General features: G+C 41.6%; 1 protein-coding gene across 1 annotated transcript in view; it reads left to right on the top strand.

Moving 5' to 3' along the window:
• Positions 1-21,108, top strand: part of RNF4 (ring finger protein 4) — a 42,118-nt gene that overhangs the window by 5,385 nt on the left and 15,625 nt on the right. The window contains 3 exon segments of the mRNA XM_074952069.1: positions 12,373-12,493; positions 15,194-15,273; positions 16,959-16,968. Coding sequence (XP_074808170.1) covers positions 12,373-12,493; positions 15,194-15,273; positions 16,959-16,968 — 211 coding nt within the window.

Genomic DNA, 21,108 nt, shown 5'->3' with positions numbered 1-21,108 from the left:
TTTGTGACAGGTATGTTGCTGGAGACTGCATGTAATCTTCCTCCTCGACCCGGCTGTGTACACACTCATGCTTCCCCTCCAGAGTATTTTCCCCAACTGGAGGCACAGGGATCTCAAATGACTTTTTCTAAAATGTTGCTTCATGAAGCTACCCTATTGTGTGAGCAGTAGTCCCTGCCCTCTGTGAAACTACAAAGACATCATGCAACCTACTCCCTGCCTTCCCAAATACTTCTAAGGAAAATTTATTTAGCCCCATCAGTATATCTGTAGAGTAGCTTCAACCGCAGAATAAAGCATACACATTATTCAATGGACCCAATAATACAATGTAGCCACCAAAGTGACCTTTAACTGCAGTTCCAACTATGTTTCAGTGCAAACCATTTCAACCTAAAACTGATGCCTAACATACATCAAAAGCATTACCTTCAGTTACAAACTAGTGTTTTTGGCTGTAGCCTACTTTTATCTGCTTACTTTAACCTAATTCTGGCCCTGATGCAATAGCTTCTTGAGTGGACCCCAAGAAAACATTGCTGGTAGAAAAGAGCGGAGAGCAACTGTTCAGTATTAAAATATCTAGGAAAGCTGTTCCCACAGAGAAATAATAATGAAATCCTTAGGGCCCCCACAAGTTACAAACCAGACCACTAGAAAATTCTGGTAAAACTCCACTTGAAGATGTTCTCTTCTTAGTTATTAACCTAGGCAACAATCCTTCAAAAGTTATGCATGTGCGTAAATCTTACATACCAAGTAATCCCACGCTATGAGCAGTTCCCTATTAGTGGGTGCATATGTCTTTGCAGGACTGGGGTCATAATTTTTCACATTTAACTTCCCCTCTGCCTCTCTCTTCCTTGTTGTGAAAGGAAGAAACTGAGTTTAAAGTTGTCATTGAAAGTGCTCATGAAGGAAGTACAATTGAGAATGTAATAGTTGTCTGTTGACCAATGGTCCATCTCTTCTGCTGGACAGTTGCAGATGCTTCAGTGGGAAGGTCTTTTTATGTTTTTAAGAAAATAACTACGCTTGGCAGAATTTTATTTTTTATGTTTGTTTAAGCATTTTTTTTTATTTTTATCAATTTATTTTCACAGGTGCAGAAAATACTAAAGGTCAGACAATATTTAATAACTTCCATTGTTGTATGCGGTGGTGTTGTAGCTGTGTTGGTCCCAGGATATGAGAGACAAGCTGGGTGAGGTAATAACTTTTATTGGACCAACTTCTGTTGGTGAGAGTCAAGCTTACACAGAGCTCTTCTTCAGGTCAGGAAAACGTACTCAAAGTGTCACAGCTAAGTAAAAGACGGAACAGATTGTTTAGCATAACATCCGATGAAGTGAGCTGTAGCTCACGAAAGCTTAGGCTCAAATAAATTGGTTAGTCTCTAAGGTGCCACAAGTACTCCTTTTCTTTTTGCGAATACAGACTAACACGGCTGTTACTCTGAAACCTAGCATAACTAGCTGACGCATATGTGAGGGACCATCTGAGGGGAAGTGGCCCATTAACACCCGTCTAGTCATAAGGCCTGGCCTGTTAACACCTCTCTAATCATCATGGCTCACAGTTGTTATCAAGGCAATTAATGCACTGGATGAGGTACACCACATGTGCTATGCATGTGTAGGACCCATGAATCTTGAAAAAGTGTGTTGTGGGAGGTGTTGATCATTGTAGCAGTAGAGATATGTCTGCAGGTTTTGCATCTGTTGTTCTGGCAAGATCTGATGCCGCTTGGAGTTTGTGTGTCCTGGTTTGTGAGGAGTTTGCTTCTGATGATGAGCTTGGAGAGGCTGAGGGGTTGTTTGAAGGCCAGAAGAGGTGGTTCAGGAAAGATTTCTTTCAGGATGGGGTCCCCATTGAGTATGGGTTGTAGCTATTTGGGTTCTAGTGTGGGGTGTTAGGCGACAACTAGGGGTAGGAGAGCTTTTTATTTCTGTAATAAGCAGGTTTTCTCTGTGTATTTGGGTGGTCTGTTCTATGATGCTCTAGTGGATAAAGACATTGGGTTTATGGCGTATTACAACAAGCTGTAACTCACTAACCCAACCCAACCCTCCCCACAGCTAGCTCCCCCTCTTCCTTTCCCTCCCTATGACTGGAGGGGTGTTAACAGGCCACTTCACTTTAAATGTTCCCTTGAAATGTGTGTGAAATGTGTGTCAATCTGTTCCACCTTGTATTTAGCTGAGATGCTGTGTACCTTTCCTGGATCTAAGGAAGAGAGAGATCTGTTATTTCACCTACCTTGTCTCTCTAATATTAAATAATAGTTGATGTTGAGACTCAAAGTTAAAACTTTATGACCTTTAAAACACAAATTGTCAACATATGTAGAAATATACAAAGTAAATAGCCTTAAATAAAACTCCAGTAAGTTCTCAAGCAGCATTTTTCTTATTTTGCCTATTTGTAAGTTTCAACTATTGGTAGAAGTATTTTTTTTCCATCAGTTTGTGTGTGTACAATGAAATTAACACTTATGGATAAAAAAATCCTTCTGGACCTAAAATAATACAGCATAATGGTCAGTTTGGCAATAAGAGACCTATGGGGAAAACTGATAGTCTGTCATGCACCGTGAATATTAATATCCATTTTCATCCTAGAATGAATGTCTAATCTTGCTTTTTAAGTTCTTTGCTATGACATCTCTTGGCAATTAACTCTGTGGGTTACATATGCAGTCTCTTAAACTTTAGTTTTCTCAGCTTTCCCTTAGGCCAAAAGTCAGAAGTTGGGAATGGGCAACAGGGGATGGATCACTTGATGATTACTTGTTCTGTTCATTCCCTCTGGGGCACCTGGCATTGGCCACTGTCAGAAGACAGAATACTAGCCTAGATGGACCTTTGGTGTGACCCAGTATGGCCGTTCTTATGTTCAAAACTTAATAACAGCAGCTTAAAAGTGTAGGCTTTTTAAAAAAAAAATAAATAAATTTTTAGTCACTTGCCTGACTTTAAAAAGTGCTGAGTACCTAGCAGCTCCCATTGAAGTTACTGAAAATCTGGCTACTTGCTCAAGACCTTAACTTCAGGGACCCACTGCTTTAAATCTTGGCCTTGGTTTTCCTACAATAGGTGCACCCAATCAATCTTCCCTGTGCCATATATTATTTTATAAAATCATGTTACTGCTTATTCTTTTCACTAACTTGATCCTTTTGAGATTGTTTGCTTTAAGGACTAGAGTGAGTTCATGCAACCATCTAATGCTTAGAGGTAGATGGCTTTCTGCATATCTGGATAAACTGAGCAGCGAAGAATCTTATACATGATTCAGAGACTGTTTGCAGAAGATTTAGATAGATATTTTTAAACAAGAAGTTAGAATTTGCTGAATGGAGCAAAGATTTCCAAGATCCTAAAATCTCCAGTTTGAACTTGTTTATACCTACAGTTTTACCTTGTTCTGATGCTGAAGATGACCCACAAAAGAGAATTTGGGGTTGTACACTTGTTTCTTTCTGATATATAAACAGACAAAAAGTGGGGTTTTAAAGGTATTTTTCTGCTTATTTAACCTTAGAAATAGCAGTTTTCTGGTCTTGCTGGAATTTTGACATGGAGGACTCTATGCATATGGACTATTACTTTCTTGGCCCTTAGTTGAAGGCGTACTGTTCAGTTTTTCTTTCAACTGTTTGTTTTAGGTGTTTGTGTAAAAATATTTGTTAAATAAAACAGACTTTTAAATAGTATTTTAAAAACCGCCACTCTTCAGTTAATCAGGTTTAATTTTCATGGATTTGCTGGTGTCATGAATTATTCTCTGGTAATCCATTAGTCTTCCAGGGCAGACAAGGCCTGAATTTCTAATATTCAGCATCAAGGGGCAAAACTGCACAAACCAGCTCTTCTTTTTGGGGTTAAAACCAAGCAAGAAAAGTTATAGCCCCCAAAGAACAATTTTTTTTACAACATTATGAGAGAAAATGGGGTTGTAGTCATATGAGATTCCATATGTAACCTTAACTGTAGGGTTTGCTTCTGTAAATGGAAAAGCTGTATACTGTTAATCTGTGTTCAGAGAACTTTATCAAATAAGATGCTTACCAAAAAATTAACCTTTGGCTGTTGTAGCAATGCTTCTCCACTTTGTAGTTATGAAAACTTGCGTACCACTGGTGAAGTACTAAAGATGAATCATAATGCTGCATTTTTATCCTTGGTTTGTAAGGTTCTGGTACTTTGCTGTTTGAGTCAAGGTTGTATAGAGGGGAGGGAAAAAGATCTTACCCAATGTGAAGAAGCTATCATTAAACGTAACAGGAAACTATAACCTTATGCAACTGAATTTTTATTTATCATTCTGTTAACCACAAATTTGCAGAGGGAAACCTATATTACTACTAAGAGTGCTATTGTATGAGTTAATAAGTAGATATTTTTTTCTAGTTTTCCTGAAGAATGTTTCAGAATAAACTGTATTTAAATTGCTTTTGAGTGCATATTTGGAAGTCTTTGCTAATGTCAGTGTATCTACTCAAATAGTTACTTTCAAACAATTAGTCCTAAATTGAAAGACACTTAGAAGTCCAAATAATTGCAAAGAGTAGACTTCAGAAGAAAGTGAGCAACTGGACTCCAATCTGAACTTTGCAGGTGTAACAGAAACCGAGGAAGATCCTTTAAATTATGTTTGAGCTTAATCTTTAAATGTCTCCTAATTAAGCTTGCCTACAGTTTTACAGATGCAAGCTTTACAATTCTGCTGGCGTGAATCGGTATCTTCTGCATGTCAGTTTAAAAGTTGGTGTAATGTGGACTTTAAAAATATAGGCAGGATAGGGTTTTGGAACTTGTTTCCTTTTGAGTTCAACTATCTTGAACTGGCTTGTGTTGGTGCTGACCCACTGTGATATGGTGACAGTTTTTCAATAGTTGTCCAAATATAGCCATCTCTATAGATACAGCTTGTCAACTCTGCTTCCATTAAGAGATCTGGCAGGAATTCCCAAAGGTAATCAGATTTGATCCTATGGCAGTTGCAGATGTGCCTCAGGTACACCACTCTCCAATACCTATTCTTCTTCTTTTGTGTGCTTGCTCATGTCCATTCCGTATTAGGTGTGTGTGCTCACCCAATGCACCACTGCCGGAAATTTTTCCCTTCGCAGTATCCATAGGGGATCGGCTCTGGTGCCCTCTGGAGTGGCACCCACATGGTACGATATAAAGGGCGCCACCAGCTCCCCCACTCTCAGTTCCTTCTTCCTGCCAATCACAGTGCTGGAACGTCCTCTGCTTCGGCTAACATTAATTCTTCTCCATTCTTGTGAACTTTGCAGAACCTGTAATTTAGCTGTATATAGTTAGTAGTTGAATTAGTTACCCTTAGTAGTAGTTCTTAAAGCCTTTGTTAGTCCCGAATGGCACTCAGCCTGGGGACGGGGCATACTTTAAGCCCTGTGATTGCTGCAGACAGCCCATGCCCGTCAGCAATCCCCATAATAGCTGTCTTAGGTACTTGGGCGAAGGGCATGTAAGCGACAAGTGTCATATTTGCAAGTCCTTCAAACCCAGGACTAAAAAAGGAGTATGACAACCACCTTAGAGCGCTTCTCATGGAGTCGGCACTCACTCCGGCACTGAAGCAAAGGTCCAGCTCGGCACCGCTCCCCATCACGAGGGATGTCCCGCCACTGCCCGCCCGCCCAAAGTCGTCACGCCTCAGTGCCAGAGAGGCAAGTTCAGCAGAACCCTTTTCGGTCCCCGGGCATTGGGCACTAAGAGCGGGATTCAAGGTGTACCTCACCGGTAGCCTGGCACAGACCCACCAGTGCACCAGCCCCCCTGGCAGGAACACCTAGACCAACCCTTCACATCGCCAAGAGCTCAGTACAGATCCTGGGAATGACTGGGGGACGGAAGCCACCGGTCACCAGTTTTCCATCATCATACTCCAAGACGGGGATTGCTGTATTTGGGACAATCCTCCCGGCAGCCAGCCTGTGATAGCTCCCAGTCCCGCTCGATTGAAATCAGGGTGTTTTTTTCATTTGTTTGTTGGTTTGTTTTGTTGGTTTGTTTTTTTTTTCCCCCTAGTTCTGCTTTTGGTCTGGTGCTCAGCTACTATAGTTATGGGAGCCAATGAAGACTCTAGATAGCTTTTGCTGTCCCCCTCTCTGATGTCATCCCAGTTGCTTTGCTTATCCCTTATCTTTAAGCAGTGTAGAAGATGCTTTTTCAGCACATAAGATGCACTCATCTCAACTAGATATAAAAGTATGGCCATGACACACTGGGTTCCTCGCAACTACTCTTAGGAATTTTGCATTGAAATTGCATCTTGTCTAATGAACATTCTGGTCTGGAGAGGTTGTGAGAGTCTTTCTTGATGGATCATTGATGCTGCAAGCATGTGTTTGTTTTTGTTGGTTTGTTTTTTTCCCTTCTCTCCTCCCCTGCCACCTTTTTTGGTCATTTGCAGGTCTGATGAAAGATAACCTAATGGCCTGAAGAAGTAGTCAGTCTGTAGCTGGATGATACCCTGAAATTATATATAGTTGAATTACATAGGATGTGCCATCTGGTCCAGATGCAACTCACCATCATGTCCTGCAGCATGCCTAAAAGCACTCCTGAGCTCCTCTACGCTCATCATGTAGCCTTCAAGGCAGTCTGAATCAACTAGGGCCTTGAAGGACCAGAATCAAGGTCGCTGAGCTTAATCTGGTGCAGATTAGTGTCAGTTTAGCTCATTTCATTTGACGGTAATGCAGTAGATTCACTTATTACTACAAGAACAATAGCTGAACTGCTGCCAAGCTATAAGGACATTTTGGGGCAGAACAACCTTGGCAGCTAAATTCAGACCCCTTAATGCCAGAGACAGGCAGAGCAGACATGTCATTATGGACAAACCGTTGCTTTGTTCTGACATCAAGACACACATCTAAATTCAGATAATTTTAAGGGAATAGGTTCTGTTACGGAATCTGTCTAGGGATGCCCAAATGTCTTAGCCAGCAGTCTATTAAACATCTCTGTCCACTTTTTTTTTTTTTAACCAGGAGGTTTAGCCATTCTGCTTACTTCTTGGGTGGTGGTTTTAAAACATGGGAAGAGATATCTTATCCTTCCACTAAAAAAAGAAATGCTACTGTTTTCATGTTTGAAGCCAGGCTATTCATTCTCTTTCCTTCTGTAAGCTGCAACTTCTGGGTTCCATTTGTTTTATTTTGGAGACACCCACATGTAGCTCTTCAGTTTCCATATATTTGAATCTGGAGATGGGTATCTCCTGGAGAAAAGATAATTACTTTTCTGTAATTCTTGCTTGCTGAAGATGGTCAGTTTTGGATTAACAGTCCCCAACCCTGACTCCTCCCTCAAATTTGGTGGTTCTGTAATTTGTACGCACACATAATTTGCTCCTTCTAAGGGTACGTCTACAGTACAAAATTATTCGAATTGTATACATTTGGTCTTCTATGTCCCCACTAAAGCACGTGAATTCGGCGGAGTGCATCCACAGTACCAAGGCTAGCATTGAATGTCGGAGTGGTGCACTGTGGGTAGCTATCGCACAGTTCCTGCAGTCCCTGCCGCCCATTGGAATTCTGGGTTAAGCCCCCAGTGCATGATGGGGCAAAAACATTCTCACGGGTGTTTCTGGGTGTGTGTCGTCAGTCGCTCCTCCCTTTGTGAAAGCTACAGCAGACAATCCTTTCGCGCCTTTTTGGCATGCAGATGCCATACTGCTTTCAGCAGATGGTGCACCGCTGCTCTCCTGCTGCTATGAATCTATCTAGCACTTCCTCTCATCTTCCTATGTAACCTCTAGTATCTACTTTCTCTTCCTTATCGAATGCTTCCGCTGCCAACTCTGCTTTCCCGCTCTTGCTGTGCTACGGAGCTTCTCCACGTTGTCTGTCCTGGGCTCCTTCCTCCATGAAAGCTACAGAAGACAACCATTTCCTGCCTTTTTTCGGCTATTGTGAACTGAACAGCACCTCTTCCGCTGCCACTCTGCTCTCCTGCGTTTCACGCCCTTTTTCCAGGATTACCTGTGCAGGCACCATAGCCATGGAGCCAGCTCAGATCTCCACTGTAGTTTTGACCATTGGAAATACCTCACGCATTATCCAGCAGTATGTGCAGTACCCGCAAAACTGGGCGAGGAAGCGACGACAGCGCGATTGCGATAGTGATGAGGACATGGACCGGATGTTCCTAGAAGCATGGCATGTGGCGATTGGGAGATCATGGTGGTATTGGGCCAGGTTCATGCTGTGCAATGCTGATTTGGGGCCCGGGAAACAAGCACAGATTGGTGGGACCGCACAATGTTGCAGGTATGGGATGGTTCCCAGTGGCTGAGAAACTTTCATATGCGTAGGGCCACTTTCATGGAACTTGGACTTGCTGTCCGCTGCCCTGAAGCGCAAAGACACCAAAATGAGAGCAGCCCTCACAGATGAGAAGCGAGTGGCCATAGCCCTGTGGAAGCTTGCAACGCCCAACAGCTACCGGTCAGTCGGGAATCAGTTTGGAGTGGGAAAATCGACTGTCAGGGCTGCTGTGCTGCAAGTAGCCAATGCAATCATTGACTGGCTGCTATCAAGGGTATTGACTTTGGGAAATGTGCAGACCACTGTGGATGGCTTTAATGTGCCAGGGTTCCCTAACTGCGGCGGGGCGATAGACGGAACACATATACCTATCTTGGCCCCGGAACACCGGGGCGGACAGTACATAAATCGCAAGGGGTACTTTTCCATGGTGCTGCAAGCACTGGTGGATCGCAAGGGACGTTTCACCAACATCAACGTGAGATGGCCGGGAAAGGTGCATGATGCTTGCATCTTCAGGAACTCTGGTCTGTTTGAACAGCTGCAGGAAGGGACTTACTTCCCAGACCAGAAAATTACTGTTGGGGATGTTGAAATGCCTATAGTTACCCTCTGGGACCCAGCCTACCCCTTAATGCCATGGCTCATGAAGCCGTACACAGGCACCCTGGACAGTAGTAAGGAGCAGTTCAACTCTAGGCTGAGCAAGTGCAGAATGGTGCTAGAATGTGCTTTTGGATGTTTGAAAGCGCGCTGGCGCAGTTTACTGACTCAGTTAGATCTCAGCACAACCAGTATTCCAATGGTATTTGCTGCTTGTTGTGTGCTCCCCAATATCTGTGAGAGTAAGGGGGAAACCTTTATGGTGGGGTGGGAGGTTGAAGCAACTCGCCTGGTGGCCAGTTTCGCACAGCCAGACAACAGGGCAATTAGAAGAGCGCAGCAGGGCTCTCAGAGAAGCTTTGAAAGCCAGTTTCATGACTGGCCAGGATACAGTGTGACAGTAGTTTGTTTCTCTTAAAGTTACCCACCATATATATATATATATATATATATATATATAATGAAAGGAAATAAAGTCACAATTGTTTAAAAACCGTTCTTTATTATTTGTTGCACAAAACATTGAGAGAAATCAGAAGCGAGACGAGGGAGGGGAGGTATTGGGTTGGGGGGGTGGAGGAGGAGGAGGAAAGGACAAGTCCAGAAACCAAATAAAAATTTAGGATATGTCAGCTTTCTGCTGCTTGTGCAATTCTCTGGGGTTGACTGTGTGGGTCCCCGTAGCCCACCTTCCCCCCCCCCCCACCATGTTCTTGGGCATCTGGGTGAGGAGGCTATGGAACTTGGGGAGTAGGGAGGGCAGTTATATAGGGGCTGCAGCGGCAGTCTGTGGTCTTGCTGCCTTTCCCGCATTAGATCCACCATATAGTGGAGCATGTCAGTTTGCTTCCCCCATGAGCTTGACCGTAGCATCCTGTTTGCTCTCATTGCGCACGTCCCTCCTCTCTTCGTATTCATGTAACGCTTTACGTGACTCCACAATTGTATGACTGCACGCATTCAGCTGGGCCCTATCAGTGCAGGAGGACTGCATGAGCTCAGCAAATACGTTGCCCCGAGTTGGTTTTTTTCCGCCTTCTAATCTAGGCCGGCCAGCCTCTGGGACGGAGTATATAGGGGCCACGTTGAAACATTTGCACCTGCTGCAGGAGGAGAAAAAGGGAGGGTAGTATTTTAAAAGATACATTTTTAGAGAACAAAGGGGACACTGTTTCTCAATGAAACAGGCAATTCATTGTACACAGCACATGTTCTTTCTATACAAGGTCACATTTTGCCTCTTCTACTGAAGTGCCTGCCACTTTGGTGTGAGTCAGCCACCGCATGCGGCCGGGCAAGCCCTAGGGGCATGCGGGATTCTGCTTCTTTTGCATTGATTTCAATGCTTTCAAACTGCTGGGCCCCCTTTCCCATAGCAAGCAATGCCTGGTGGGTTTGCCATATAAAAGGAGGGCCTGTGGGCTCTCTAGGATGATCGCTTCACACAACACCCTCCCCCCCACACACTCACCTACTGCGGGGCTCCGATGAGACTCTGAGCAGCGACGAGCCCTTTAACCTAAACGCGAACAGCCTGGTGCAGCTGGGTTTCCCCCCACCGTGTGGTTCCGATCAAGGTCTCACTCACCAGAAGTGCCTTCTCCAGGGTCATGGTCCGGGAGCATGCCTTGGGAGTGGGGGGAGGCTATTGACTCCAGCGTTAAGAATAGTTCCTGGCTAGGGGGGAAAACTGATTCCCCACTTGCTGCCTGTGCACCGTCGTCGTCCTCTTAGTCCTCCAAAAACTCATCCTCCTCGCTCCGTGCTACTTGGACAGTGGTGGGGTAGTGGTGGCATCACCCCCCATAATTGCATGCAGCTGACGGTAGAAGCAGCATGTATGGGGCTGTGACCCAGAGCACCCGTTCGCGTCCTTGGCTTTTTGGTACGCTTGCCTGAGCGTCTTGATTTTTGTACAACACTGCTGTGTGTTCCTGCAGTAGCCTCTTTCTGTCATGGCCCTGGAGTCTTTAGCGTACGTATTTGCATTTTTTTTTTTTTTTTGGAACGTAGTTCTGCCATAACAGATTCATCTACCCAACATGCGATGAGATCCAGTACCTCCCGTTCGGACCATGCTGGAGCTCATCTGCGAATCCGGGACTGCATGGTCTCTTGTGATGGTGGACTGTGCTGATGGTGACCAAAGAGGAAATTCAAAAGTTCCCGGGGCTTTTACTGTCTACATGGCTAGTGCATTGGAGTTGAGTGTTGTGCAGAGTGGTCACAAGGGAGCATTCTGGGATAGCTCTCGGAGGCCGATAACTTCGAATTGTGTCCACAGTACCTGTAACCCGGAACTGTGAGCTCAATTTTAGCGCTACTCCACTTGCTGAGGTGGAGTACAGAAATCGGATTAAAGAGCCCTTTAAATCGAAAAAACTGGTTTGGTCGTGTGGACGGAATCAGTTTTATTTCAAAGTAACTCGGCTAATTCCGAAATAACCGCATACTGTAGACCAGGCCTTAGAATTACCACTTCTTGTTTCAAAGGAAACCTCATTTGGGCTTTTAGATACTTTCCCAATACAATAATAAACTGACATTGGATTGTAGGTGTTGGGAGTAGGAGAGCGTAGCAAATTTTTGAGACATACCTTTGGATGCCTCAGAGGCTCAAATCTTAAACTATGGGAGTTCCTGACTGGTCTCATGCAAGAAGCGTTGACTCAAAAATGGGAATCCGTAAAGATGGCTGTACATAGGAGAGCAAGAATTACAGGTAGGTAATCTTCTCTCTCCTTTTCTTTATAGGTTTGGAAGAGCAACATTCTAAGATACTGAAAAATCTGGACTTTTAATTATATACTTCCTAAAGAAATATAAAGCGTTGAAAATTGTAGCCTCCTTGCAGTTTATTTTATGGTATCTGTACCTCTTACTTTTTTCTGTATTTTATATTCAAGAAGCAGCATGAGCACAGTAAGTATTTTCTTAATGAAGTAAATGCATAACTGATTATCTAGTTCTTTATCATTTTTAGACTTGTAGCCACTTGTGCCATTTCAAAACATAATGTGTGGTCTGAACAACCTGAAGAAAACAGATTGTAATAAAAGTAAATTAAGATGCAGTGTAATCCCATATTCTATCCTGATTAAATTTAATATCTCTAGCTATTGTTAGTATTACTCAAGTAAATTAACACCCTTAATTTTGGGGAATAGTCCTGTTTTTGTCCAAACTAACTGAAGTAGTCAGTTTGAATCTAACCGTTGATGTAATCATGAAATAGCCCTCTTGATCACCAGTGATCACAGAAAGCACCTTTCCTGCCTGGCCCAATTGGTAAGAAGCATTGTGGTGATGCCTTTACTTTGGCATTTCCAATTCAGATATTGGAATGAATCTGTACAAAAACATGTATGCAGTTAGCAGCAATTAAAAACATTCTATCAAGATCAGGTCTGCATTAATACTAGCTTTAAAAAACAAACAAATATTCTTTTCTCTCTTAGACTCAAAGAAAACGTCGTGGAGGAGCCATCAATTCTAGGCAAACTCGAAAACGAAACAGACTGGTAGCTTCAGCAACAGAAATGGCTTCAGAAGCAGAGCCAATAGAACTTGAAGAAAGCGGTAAGCCTTATTTTTTCCATTTAAAAAAAAATTTTTTTGCTTCAGGAGTGTTGGGAGCCCAGTTCACATGCAGAGGCAGATTATGGGTTTGGGGGTGGTCCCTCCCCACCTCTTCTGCCTGCCTGTCTCCCCACCCCCCCCCCCCAGGCTCCTGCCTCCCACTGTTCAGATGTACTTTTATCAAAGTAAAGCTTCCGAATCCAATTCTTAAAGGGGGCGGGGGGGGGAAATGCTCATTGAAGGATAGCCAGTACAGAATATTGGTGTCCATCTAACTTCCTAATCCTAAACAGTTTAGAGGATGGGTAGAAATTTGGTGTACTATTATTCAGGCTTGGACTCTTCAAGATAGAGGCCTTCAGACAACTTGTTTCTAAAAAAAAAGTAGCACAACAGGGTTAGAAATGTGAAGGCTTTTTCTTAACCTTCTGAATGTACCCACGACATAGGGAAGGATAGCAGAGAGAGGTCATGGTGGCCAAATTTAGGCTGCTAGGTAAGAGATTGAAGTCTAGGGCCTCCTTGGTAACATGCTCTGAGATGCTTCCAGTTCCATGCACAGGGCCAGTTAGGCAGAATTGCAGGCTCTCAATGCATAGATGAGACAATGGTGTAGGTAGGAGGGGTTTAGACTTATTAGGAACTGGGGACACTTTTGGGAAAGGGGGAGCCTATACAGGAAAGATGGGCTCCACCTAAACCAAAATGGAACCAGATTGCTGGCACTTAAAATTCTAAAGGTCATAGAGCAGTTTTTAAACTAAGGGTTGGCGGAAAGCCAACATGTGCGGAAGAGCACATGGTTCAGACAGAGACATCTCTAAGGGGAGGATCTATTAATGGAGATTCTCTATGTCCTAGTAAGGAGGAAAGGATGGAAAATGATAAAATACAGGTAGATCAATGAGAAACAGTCAAATTAAAAAAAAGTCCCATTCAATTACATCACGGAATGGCAGACAGCTAAAAGGTGACAAGTTTTTAAAGTGCTTATGTACCAGTGCTAGAAGTCTAAATAATAAGATGGGTGAACTAGAGTGCCTCATATTAAATGAGGATATTGATATAATAGGCATCATAGAAATTTGGTGGTATGAGGATACTCACTGGGACACAGTAATACCAGGGTACAAAATATATCGGAAGGACAGAACAAGTCGTGCTGGTGGGGGAGTGGCACTTCATGTGAAAGTGTAGAATCAAATGAAGTACAAATCTTAAATGAACCAAACTGTACCATAGAATCTCTATGGATAGTAATTCCATGCTCTAATAATAAGAATATAGCAGTAGGGACATATTACTGGCCAACTGACCAGGATGGTGATAGTGAAATGCTCAGGGAGATTAGAGAGGCTATTAAGATAAAAAAGTCAATAATAATGGGGGATTTCAACTATCCCTGCATTGATTGATTGAGTACATGTCACCACAGGACAGGATGCAGAGATAAAGTTTCTTGACACCTTAAATGACTGCTTTTTGGAGCAGCTGGTCCTGGAACCCACAAGAGGACAGGCAATTCTTGATTTAGTCCTAAGTAGAGCACAGGATCTGGTCGAAGAGGTGAATACTGCTGGACCGCTTGGTATTATTGACCATAATATAATTAAATTTAACATCCCTGTGGCAGGAAAAACACCACAGCACCCCAACACTGTCGCATTTCATTTAAAAAAAGGGAACTACATAAAAATGAGGAGGTTAGTTAAACAGAAATTAAAAGGTACAGCGCCAGAAGTGAAATCTCTGCAAGCTGCGTGGAAACCTTTTAGACACCATAATAGAGGCTCAACTTAAATGTATACCCAAAAATAAAAAAGCATAATAAGAGAACCAAAAAAGAGCCACTACAGCTAAACACCAAAGTAAGAGAAGCCGTGAGAGGCAAAAAGGCATCCTTTAAAAAGTGGAAGTTAAAATCTAGTGAGGAAAATAGGAGCATAAACTCTGGCAAATGAAGTGTAAAAATATAATTAGGAAGGCCAAAAAAGAATTTGAGGAACATCTAGCCAAAGACTCAAAAAGTAATAGCAAAAAAATGTTTAAGTACATCAGAAGCAGGAATCCTGCTAAACAACCAGTAGGGCCACTGGACAATCGAGATGTTGGGGAAGAGATTCGTTGTTAGATCTTATGAGGCAGAGTAAGCAGCAGTGTCTAGAAAGTGATAGAATTGCACCTTCTCTTATTTGACAGTGCATTTGAAGGTTCATGCAGGCCTTCATAAAAAGGAATATCTGAAATCAGAACATTTAAAGCATGATGATGGGGAAATTCCTGGGTATTACCAAATAAACTTCTGTAGAAACAGTGTTCCTCTCTTCACAGTATTAAAGTAATACATCCAGTTTTATTGATACTTGCCTCACACAAGTTATCACACAAAAAAAGTTTAAGAAAATGAAGTATGTGCACGGCGTGGGGGGCAGGGGAGAACAACCGCTGCAGTTTCTCTGTTGCTGCAAATCAAGACATGCAAAAGTAGTATTAACTCTCCAAGCATTTTAATGAGGGTCGAGAGCCTGAGAGAAGTGTTCAATGTCTGTCTTAAAGGAGAAGGGTGGGGAGGGAACACAAACTATCAGCATTTAGTAAATGGTAGCATTCTGTAGGTTCATGCCTGACTCTTGTTGTGGAGTGGCAGGTGCTATACAGCTCTACATGCATGATCTTGACTCTTACCATTGTATTTTTAAGCTGGTGAAGAAGTAGTAGATCTCACATGTGAATCTTCTGAACCTGTAGTAGTTGATCTAACTCACAATGATTCTGTTGTGGTAAGTAACTATCGGTGCACTTACCGAAATACTCTGGTCAAATTAGGTTAATGCTGTGCTTCTTAGAGGTTAGAACTTGGAAGGCAACTAAAGCCACAATTAGATATCCCAGACTATGTTATCAAAATGGTCTGATAAAGGTAATGCATTGACGGTGTAGGTAAACCCAGCAGCCATTATTTGTATAATGCATATCCCACAGCCTTGGACACTAGAACATGTTACCAGTGCACTCTTTTTGAAAAGTATCTTCGTGAAATGTCATATAAAAATGCAAACTAGAGTCAGTAATGTCCCTCTTTAAGCACAAATTTCATCTGTGTTTAAATGATAGCATATCAGGCTTTTTATTAAAAAATAAAAGTTCTAAGTAACTGAAAACTGCCCATTTCTTGTTCTTGAACACATAGTTCTGAATAGTGTACATGATGACCGCCCTCAGTGCATGTTCCTAAACGATAATGGAGTACTGTCAGTGTTACTTTAAATCGAACACTTAGAGGAAACTTGCTTCACTACTGTGTCAGGCACTTGTGGAGGATAGTCAGGACTTTCTGAAAGGGCATATTGGTAACCTGCTTGAAGTAAAGAAATGTGGAAGATTGTGGTTTTAAGATGTTGAATAATACTTTATTGAAATGGATTTTCTACTATCATTGTTTCAAGATATGTGCATCAAACAAAATGGATATATTGAATGTCAGTCTGACAATAATTGGGGACATAATGAAAAGAGATGGTAGACCAAAACTTTAAAATGGATTCCTAAAGTTCAGCTCATTGGTCCTTAGTTTGACACCTTCCTAAGTGTCCTGCCTTGTGAACATGCATTAACTAGGTGCTCATCACTTTTGAAAATATGCCATTTCTGAGGTGTCAGAATATGGACTAATGAGCTGAACTTTGTGGGGGTTTTTTTTTTCTTTTTTTTTTTTAAATTGACCATATTTTTTGTAGTATGATGCGACAGACAAAAGCTCACCTATATAGATATGGAAAAAGAGTTTACTACAACAAAAGTCTTAAAGCCCAAAATTCAATATCAATTGCACAGAAACCATGTTTCATGATACAGCACTCAGGTTTAATTGAAAACTGAGGAACTTGTTGTTGTACACTGTAGATGCAGCCAAACTGCACAGAAAAAAATGCTATCAGATGAACGAGATACAAGGGTGGGATTTTCAAAAGTACTCAGCATTGGCCTATTTCTGCTCCTGTTGACGTAAGTGGTAAAGTTAGGTCAATGAAGTAGTTCTGAAAATCCCACACAAGTTGTCTGAGGAAAATTAATCCCTTTTTGAAGGGGTTCTAAATTTGTTGACCTTTTTATCCTAATATTGACTGAGAATTGCAACTTAAAACAAACTACAATACTGATGGCTTGCATCTGTTACTGTAGTACCGTGATGAACTGTTAAGTCACAACAAGATTTTACATTATCTTCCATGAGGGTGCATGGCCAACACCATTAGCTTGACTTCCAGAGCTGGTGACATGCTTCCAGCAATTCACATGATTATTGCTCTGCCTCATGCCTCCTGGCTCTGCTTATACAGCTACAAACAAATAAGAATGAACATAGCTATGGTCTTCTGAGATGTTTGTCTATAACGCATATATGTGCACAACAAAGTTTAATTGTGGTTTTTTTATTCTCTTCTCTCCCTCTTGTTAATACAAGATTGTTGAAGGTGAGTAGTCATGTTTCATGTATTTCCAACTGATAACAGAATTGTGACCATTTTGTAATGCTGTATGGTATGTGCACACCTTGCTACCAAGAATATGCTTTCCACCAGCCTCCCTTTAAAATTGTCTCACTTGTTTGTCTTCAGGCATATATTGCTTATATTGTCAAACTAAACTAGTCAGTGAAACCAAATCAAATGTATTGTTTTTAATTACCGGTAATCAACGTACTCATGCTAAGGAAACACTCCCAGGGTTTATACTACTAGTTTAGTACAATGCCTGAAGATTTAATGTGCTGTATCAGCACTTATTTCACAAAATAATCCCAATGTTGTTGTTGTCCCTTGATACAATTCTCAACACTTTTACCACACATGGTAGTAGATATAGTTTGGGAAAGTAGAATAAACTTGACGATATAAAGTCTGATTTGTTAGTCTGCAGTAACTTGGCCAAAATCTCAAATGCTCCCTCCAATTGGACTTCACAGTCCCCTGGCGTATGTACATGTGGTGGGACACTACAATGGCTTTCTACTAAAGTCTTTGTAGAGAAATGATCATTTCAAGACTCCATATATTACACACACAAAACTTAAAAGAACATTAAGTTTGCAAAGTCAGGAAATGCCAAAATTACAGTTGTCCGTGCAATCTTTCTTCACTCCCCTTGTTCATAGGTATGATAGTTTTCGGTTACCTGATCAGATTATACATTTTCCACAGAACCTCTGTCTCATTCAGTGCACTGAATGATGGTGCACAGGAATGAATCAAGGTTAAGCGGTAAATTATGCTGTTGTCTGTTGGACCTTTGCCTCTTGCCTTTCAGAAATTGAAAGGTATGTAGTGAATGAGGCAGAAGACTCCAGGGAGAGAGGGTAATCTTGTGATCTATGGCACTGAATGCTGCCCTGGAGTATTTGATTCTATTCTATCTTTATCTGATTCTGTGGAATTTACTTAAACCAAATTTTACAAAGGTGGCCATTAATAGTGTGCTCATTTTCTAAGTGCCCAACCTGTGATAGTTGAGGCCTGACTCCTGGATGTGCTGAACACTCTCAGCTGCAACTGAAGTCAGTGGAACCTCTATTCTGAATATACCCAGTGCTATAAAATGCTGAATAGTGTGAAAAATCAGGTCCTTGTGTCTCAAGTTCGGCATCCAACCAATGAGATTAGTGAAACTGGAAATTAAAAGGTACAGCATCAAAAGTAATATTCCTGCAAGCTGCATGGAAACTTTTTAAAGACCCCATAATAGAGGCTCCACTTAAATGTATGCCCCAAATTAAAAAACATAGTAAGAGAACGAAAAAGAGCCACCATTGCTAAAAAACAAAGAGAAGCCGTGAGAGACAAAAAGACATCCTTTTAAAAAGTGGAAATTAAAATCTAGTGAGGAAAATAGAAAGGCATGTAAACTCTGGCAAATGAAGTGTAAAAATATAATTAGGAAGGCCAAAAAACAATTAGAAGCATAGCTAGCCAAAGACTCAAAGTAATCACAAAAAAAAAAAATTTAAGTACATAAGAACAGGAAGCCTGCTAAACAGCCAGTGGGGCCACTGGACGATCGACATGCTAAAGGATCACTCAAGGATGATAGGGCCATTGTGGAGAAACTAAATGAATTCTTTGCATTGGTCTTCACAGTTGAGGAGGTTGAGGGAGATTCCCAAACCTGAGCCATTCTTTTTAGGTGACAAATCTGAGGACCTGTCCCAGATTGAGGTGTCATTAGAGAAGGTTTTAGAACAAATTGATCAATTAAACAGTAATAAGTCACTAGGACCAGATGGTATTCACCATAGGGTTCTGAAGGAACTCAAATGTGAAATTGTAGGACTCCTAACTATAGTCTGTAGCATGTCATTTAAATCAGCTTCTGTACCAAATGACTGGAGAATAGCTAATGTGATGCCAGTTTTTAAAAAGAGCTCTAGAGGTGATCCCGGCAATTACATGGTAAACCTGACTTCAGTACCAGGCAAACTGGTTGAAACTATAGTAAAGAACAGTATTGTTAGATGAACGTAATTTGTTGGTGAAGAGTCAACATGGTTTTTGTAAAGGGAAATCATGCCTCACCAATCTACTAGAATTCTTTGAGGGGGTGGACAAGGGGGATCCTGTGGATATAGTGTAGTTGGATTTTCAGAAAGCCTTTGACAAGATCCCTTTCCAAGGCTCTGAAGCAAAGTAAGCAGTCATGGGATAAGAGGGAAGGTCCTTTCATGGATTGGTAACTGGTTAAAAGATAAGAAACAAAGGGTAGGAATAAATGGTCAGTTTTCAGACTGGAGAGAGGTAAATAGTGGTGTCCCTCAGGGGTTTGTACTGGGCCCAGGCCTATTCAACATATTCCTAAATGATTTGGAAAAAGGGGTAAACAGTGAGGTGGCAAAATTGGCAGATGATACAAAACTACTCAAGATAGTTAAGTCCCACGCAGACTGCGAAGAGCTACAAAAGAATCTCTCAGAACTGGGTGACTGGGCAACCAAATGACAGATGAAATTCAATGTTGATAAATGCAAAGTAATGCACATTGGAAAACATAATCCCAACTATACATATAAAATGATGGGGTCTAAATTAGCTGTTACCACTCAAGAAAGAGAGCTTGGAGTCATTGTGGATAGTTCTATGAAAACATCCACTCAATGTGCAGTGGCAGTCAAAAAACTGAACAGAATGTTGGGAATCATTAAGACAGGGATAGATAATAAGACAGAAAGTATCATATTGCCTCTATATAAATCCGTAGTACGCCCACATCTTGAATACTCTGTGCCAATGTGGTCGCCCCATCTCAAAAAAGATAAATTGGAAAAGGTTCAGAAAAGAGCAACAAAAATGATTAGGGGTATGGAACTGCTGCCATATGAAGGAGAGATTAATAAGACTGGGACTTTTCAGCTTGGAAAAGAGACGACTAAGGGGAGATATGAAAGAGATCTATAAAATCATGACTGGTATAGAGAAAGTAAATAAGGAAGTGTTATTTACTCTTTCTCCTAACACAAGAACTAGGGGTCACCACATGAAATTAATAGGCAGCAGGTTTAAAACAAACAAAAGGAAATAGTTTTTTCACACAACATACAGTCAACCTGTGGAACTCCTTTCCAGAGGACATTGTTAAAGCCAAGACTATACCAGGGTTCAAAAAAGAACTAGATACATTCTTGGAGGATAGATCCATCAATAGCTATTAGCCGGGATTGGCAGGGATAATTTCCCTAGCCTCTGTTTGCCAGAAGCTGAGAATGGGCAACAGGGGACGGATCACTTGATTATCTGTTCTGTTCATTCTCTCTGGGGAACCTGGCATTGGCCACTGTCGGAAGACAGGGTACTGGGCTAGATGGACCTTTTGTCTGACCCAGTATGGCTGTTCTTATCCAAAATTAGTGGATGCTCTTGACCTTAATTTCTGTTTGCCTTAGTTCCTGGTAAATAAGGCCAATATTACCATCTTATCTCACAAGGGTTTGGTGAAGACAAATTCATTAACATTTGTGACATACACCAATACTACCGTGATGAGCGTCATGGAAAAAGATCATGATGAAACTTAGCATTTTGTATGTAGGGCAAGATATAAAGGGGGTGTCATAAATAAGATGTTATGATGCATGTAAAAATAAATATTGAATAGCTGCTTATTCAGTGAGCACAGTCTTTCCTGTGCACTGATTGAGGCAGACATCCTATGGAAAAAGCATGCAATCATAATAAAGACTGTATCATAATATGAGTACAGAAGGGGACAGAATTAAGGTTATACCTTTTATTCTGGCATTTCCAAACTATTGAGCACTTGACTTTGTAACATTGTCATTCTTTTGACATGTTTTTATGTCATTTTCTACATTTTAAAAAAGGCAAACAAGAAAATTCCATTTTTTTGGACCATTATGGTCCCTAACTGCATCATTAACAGAATAGGACCCTTTAGATGCACAGTACAGAATTCTGCAATTTGAGGTAACTGCCAATGGCTTATGGGAAGTTCAGTCAGCACATTGGAGCTGTGTGGTCATGAAGAAGGTTATGTTTTAGTCACGGGTATTTTTAGTAAAAGTCATGGAGAGGTCATGGGCAGTAAACAAATTCACGGCCCGTGACCTG

The sequence above is a fragment of the Natator depressus genome, chromosome 4 (assembly GCF_965152275.1).
Source record: "Natator depressus isolate rNatDep1 chromosome 4, rNatDep2.hap1, whole genome shotgun sequence".
Lineage (NCBI taxonomy): Eukaryota > Metazoa > Chordata > Testudines > Cheloniidae > Natator > Natator depressus.
The sequence above is the reverse complement of the archived record's forward strand: the minus strand, read 5'-3'. Positions and strand labels throughout refer to the sequence as shown.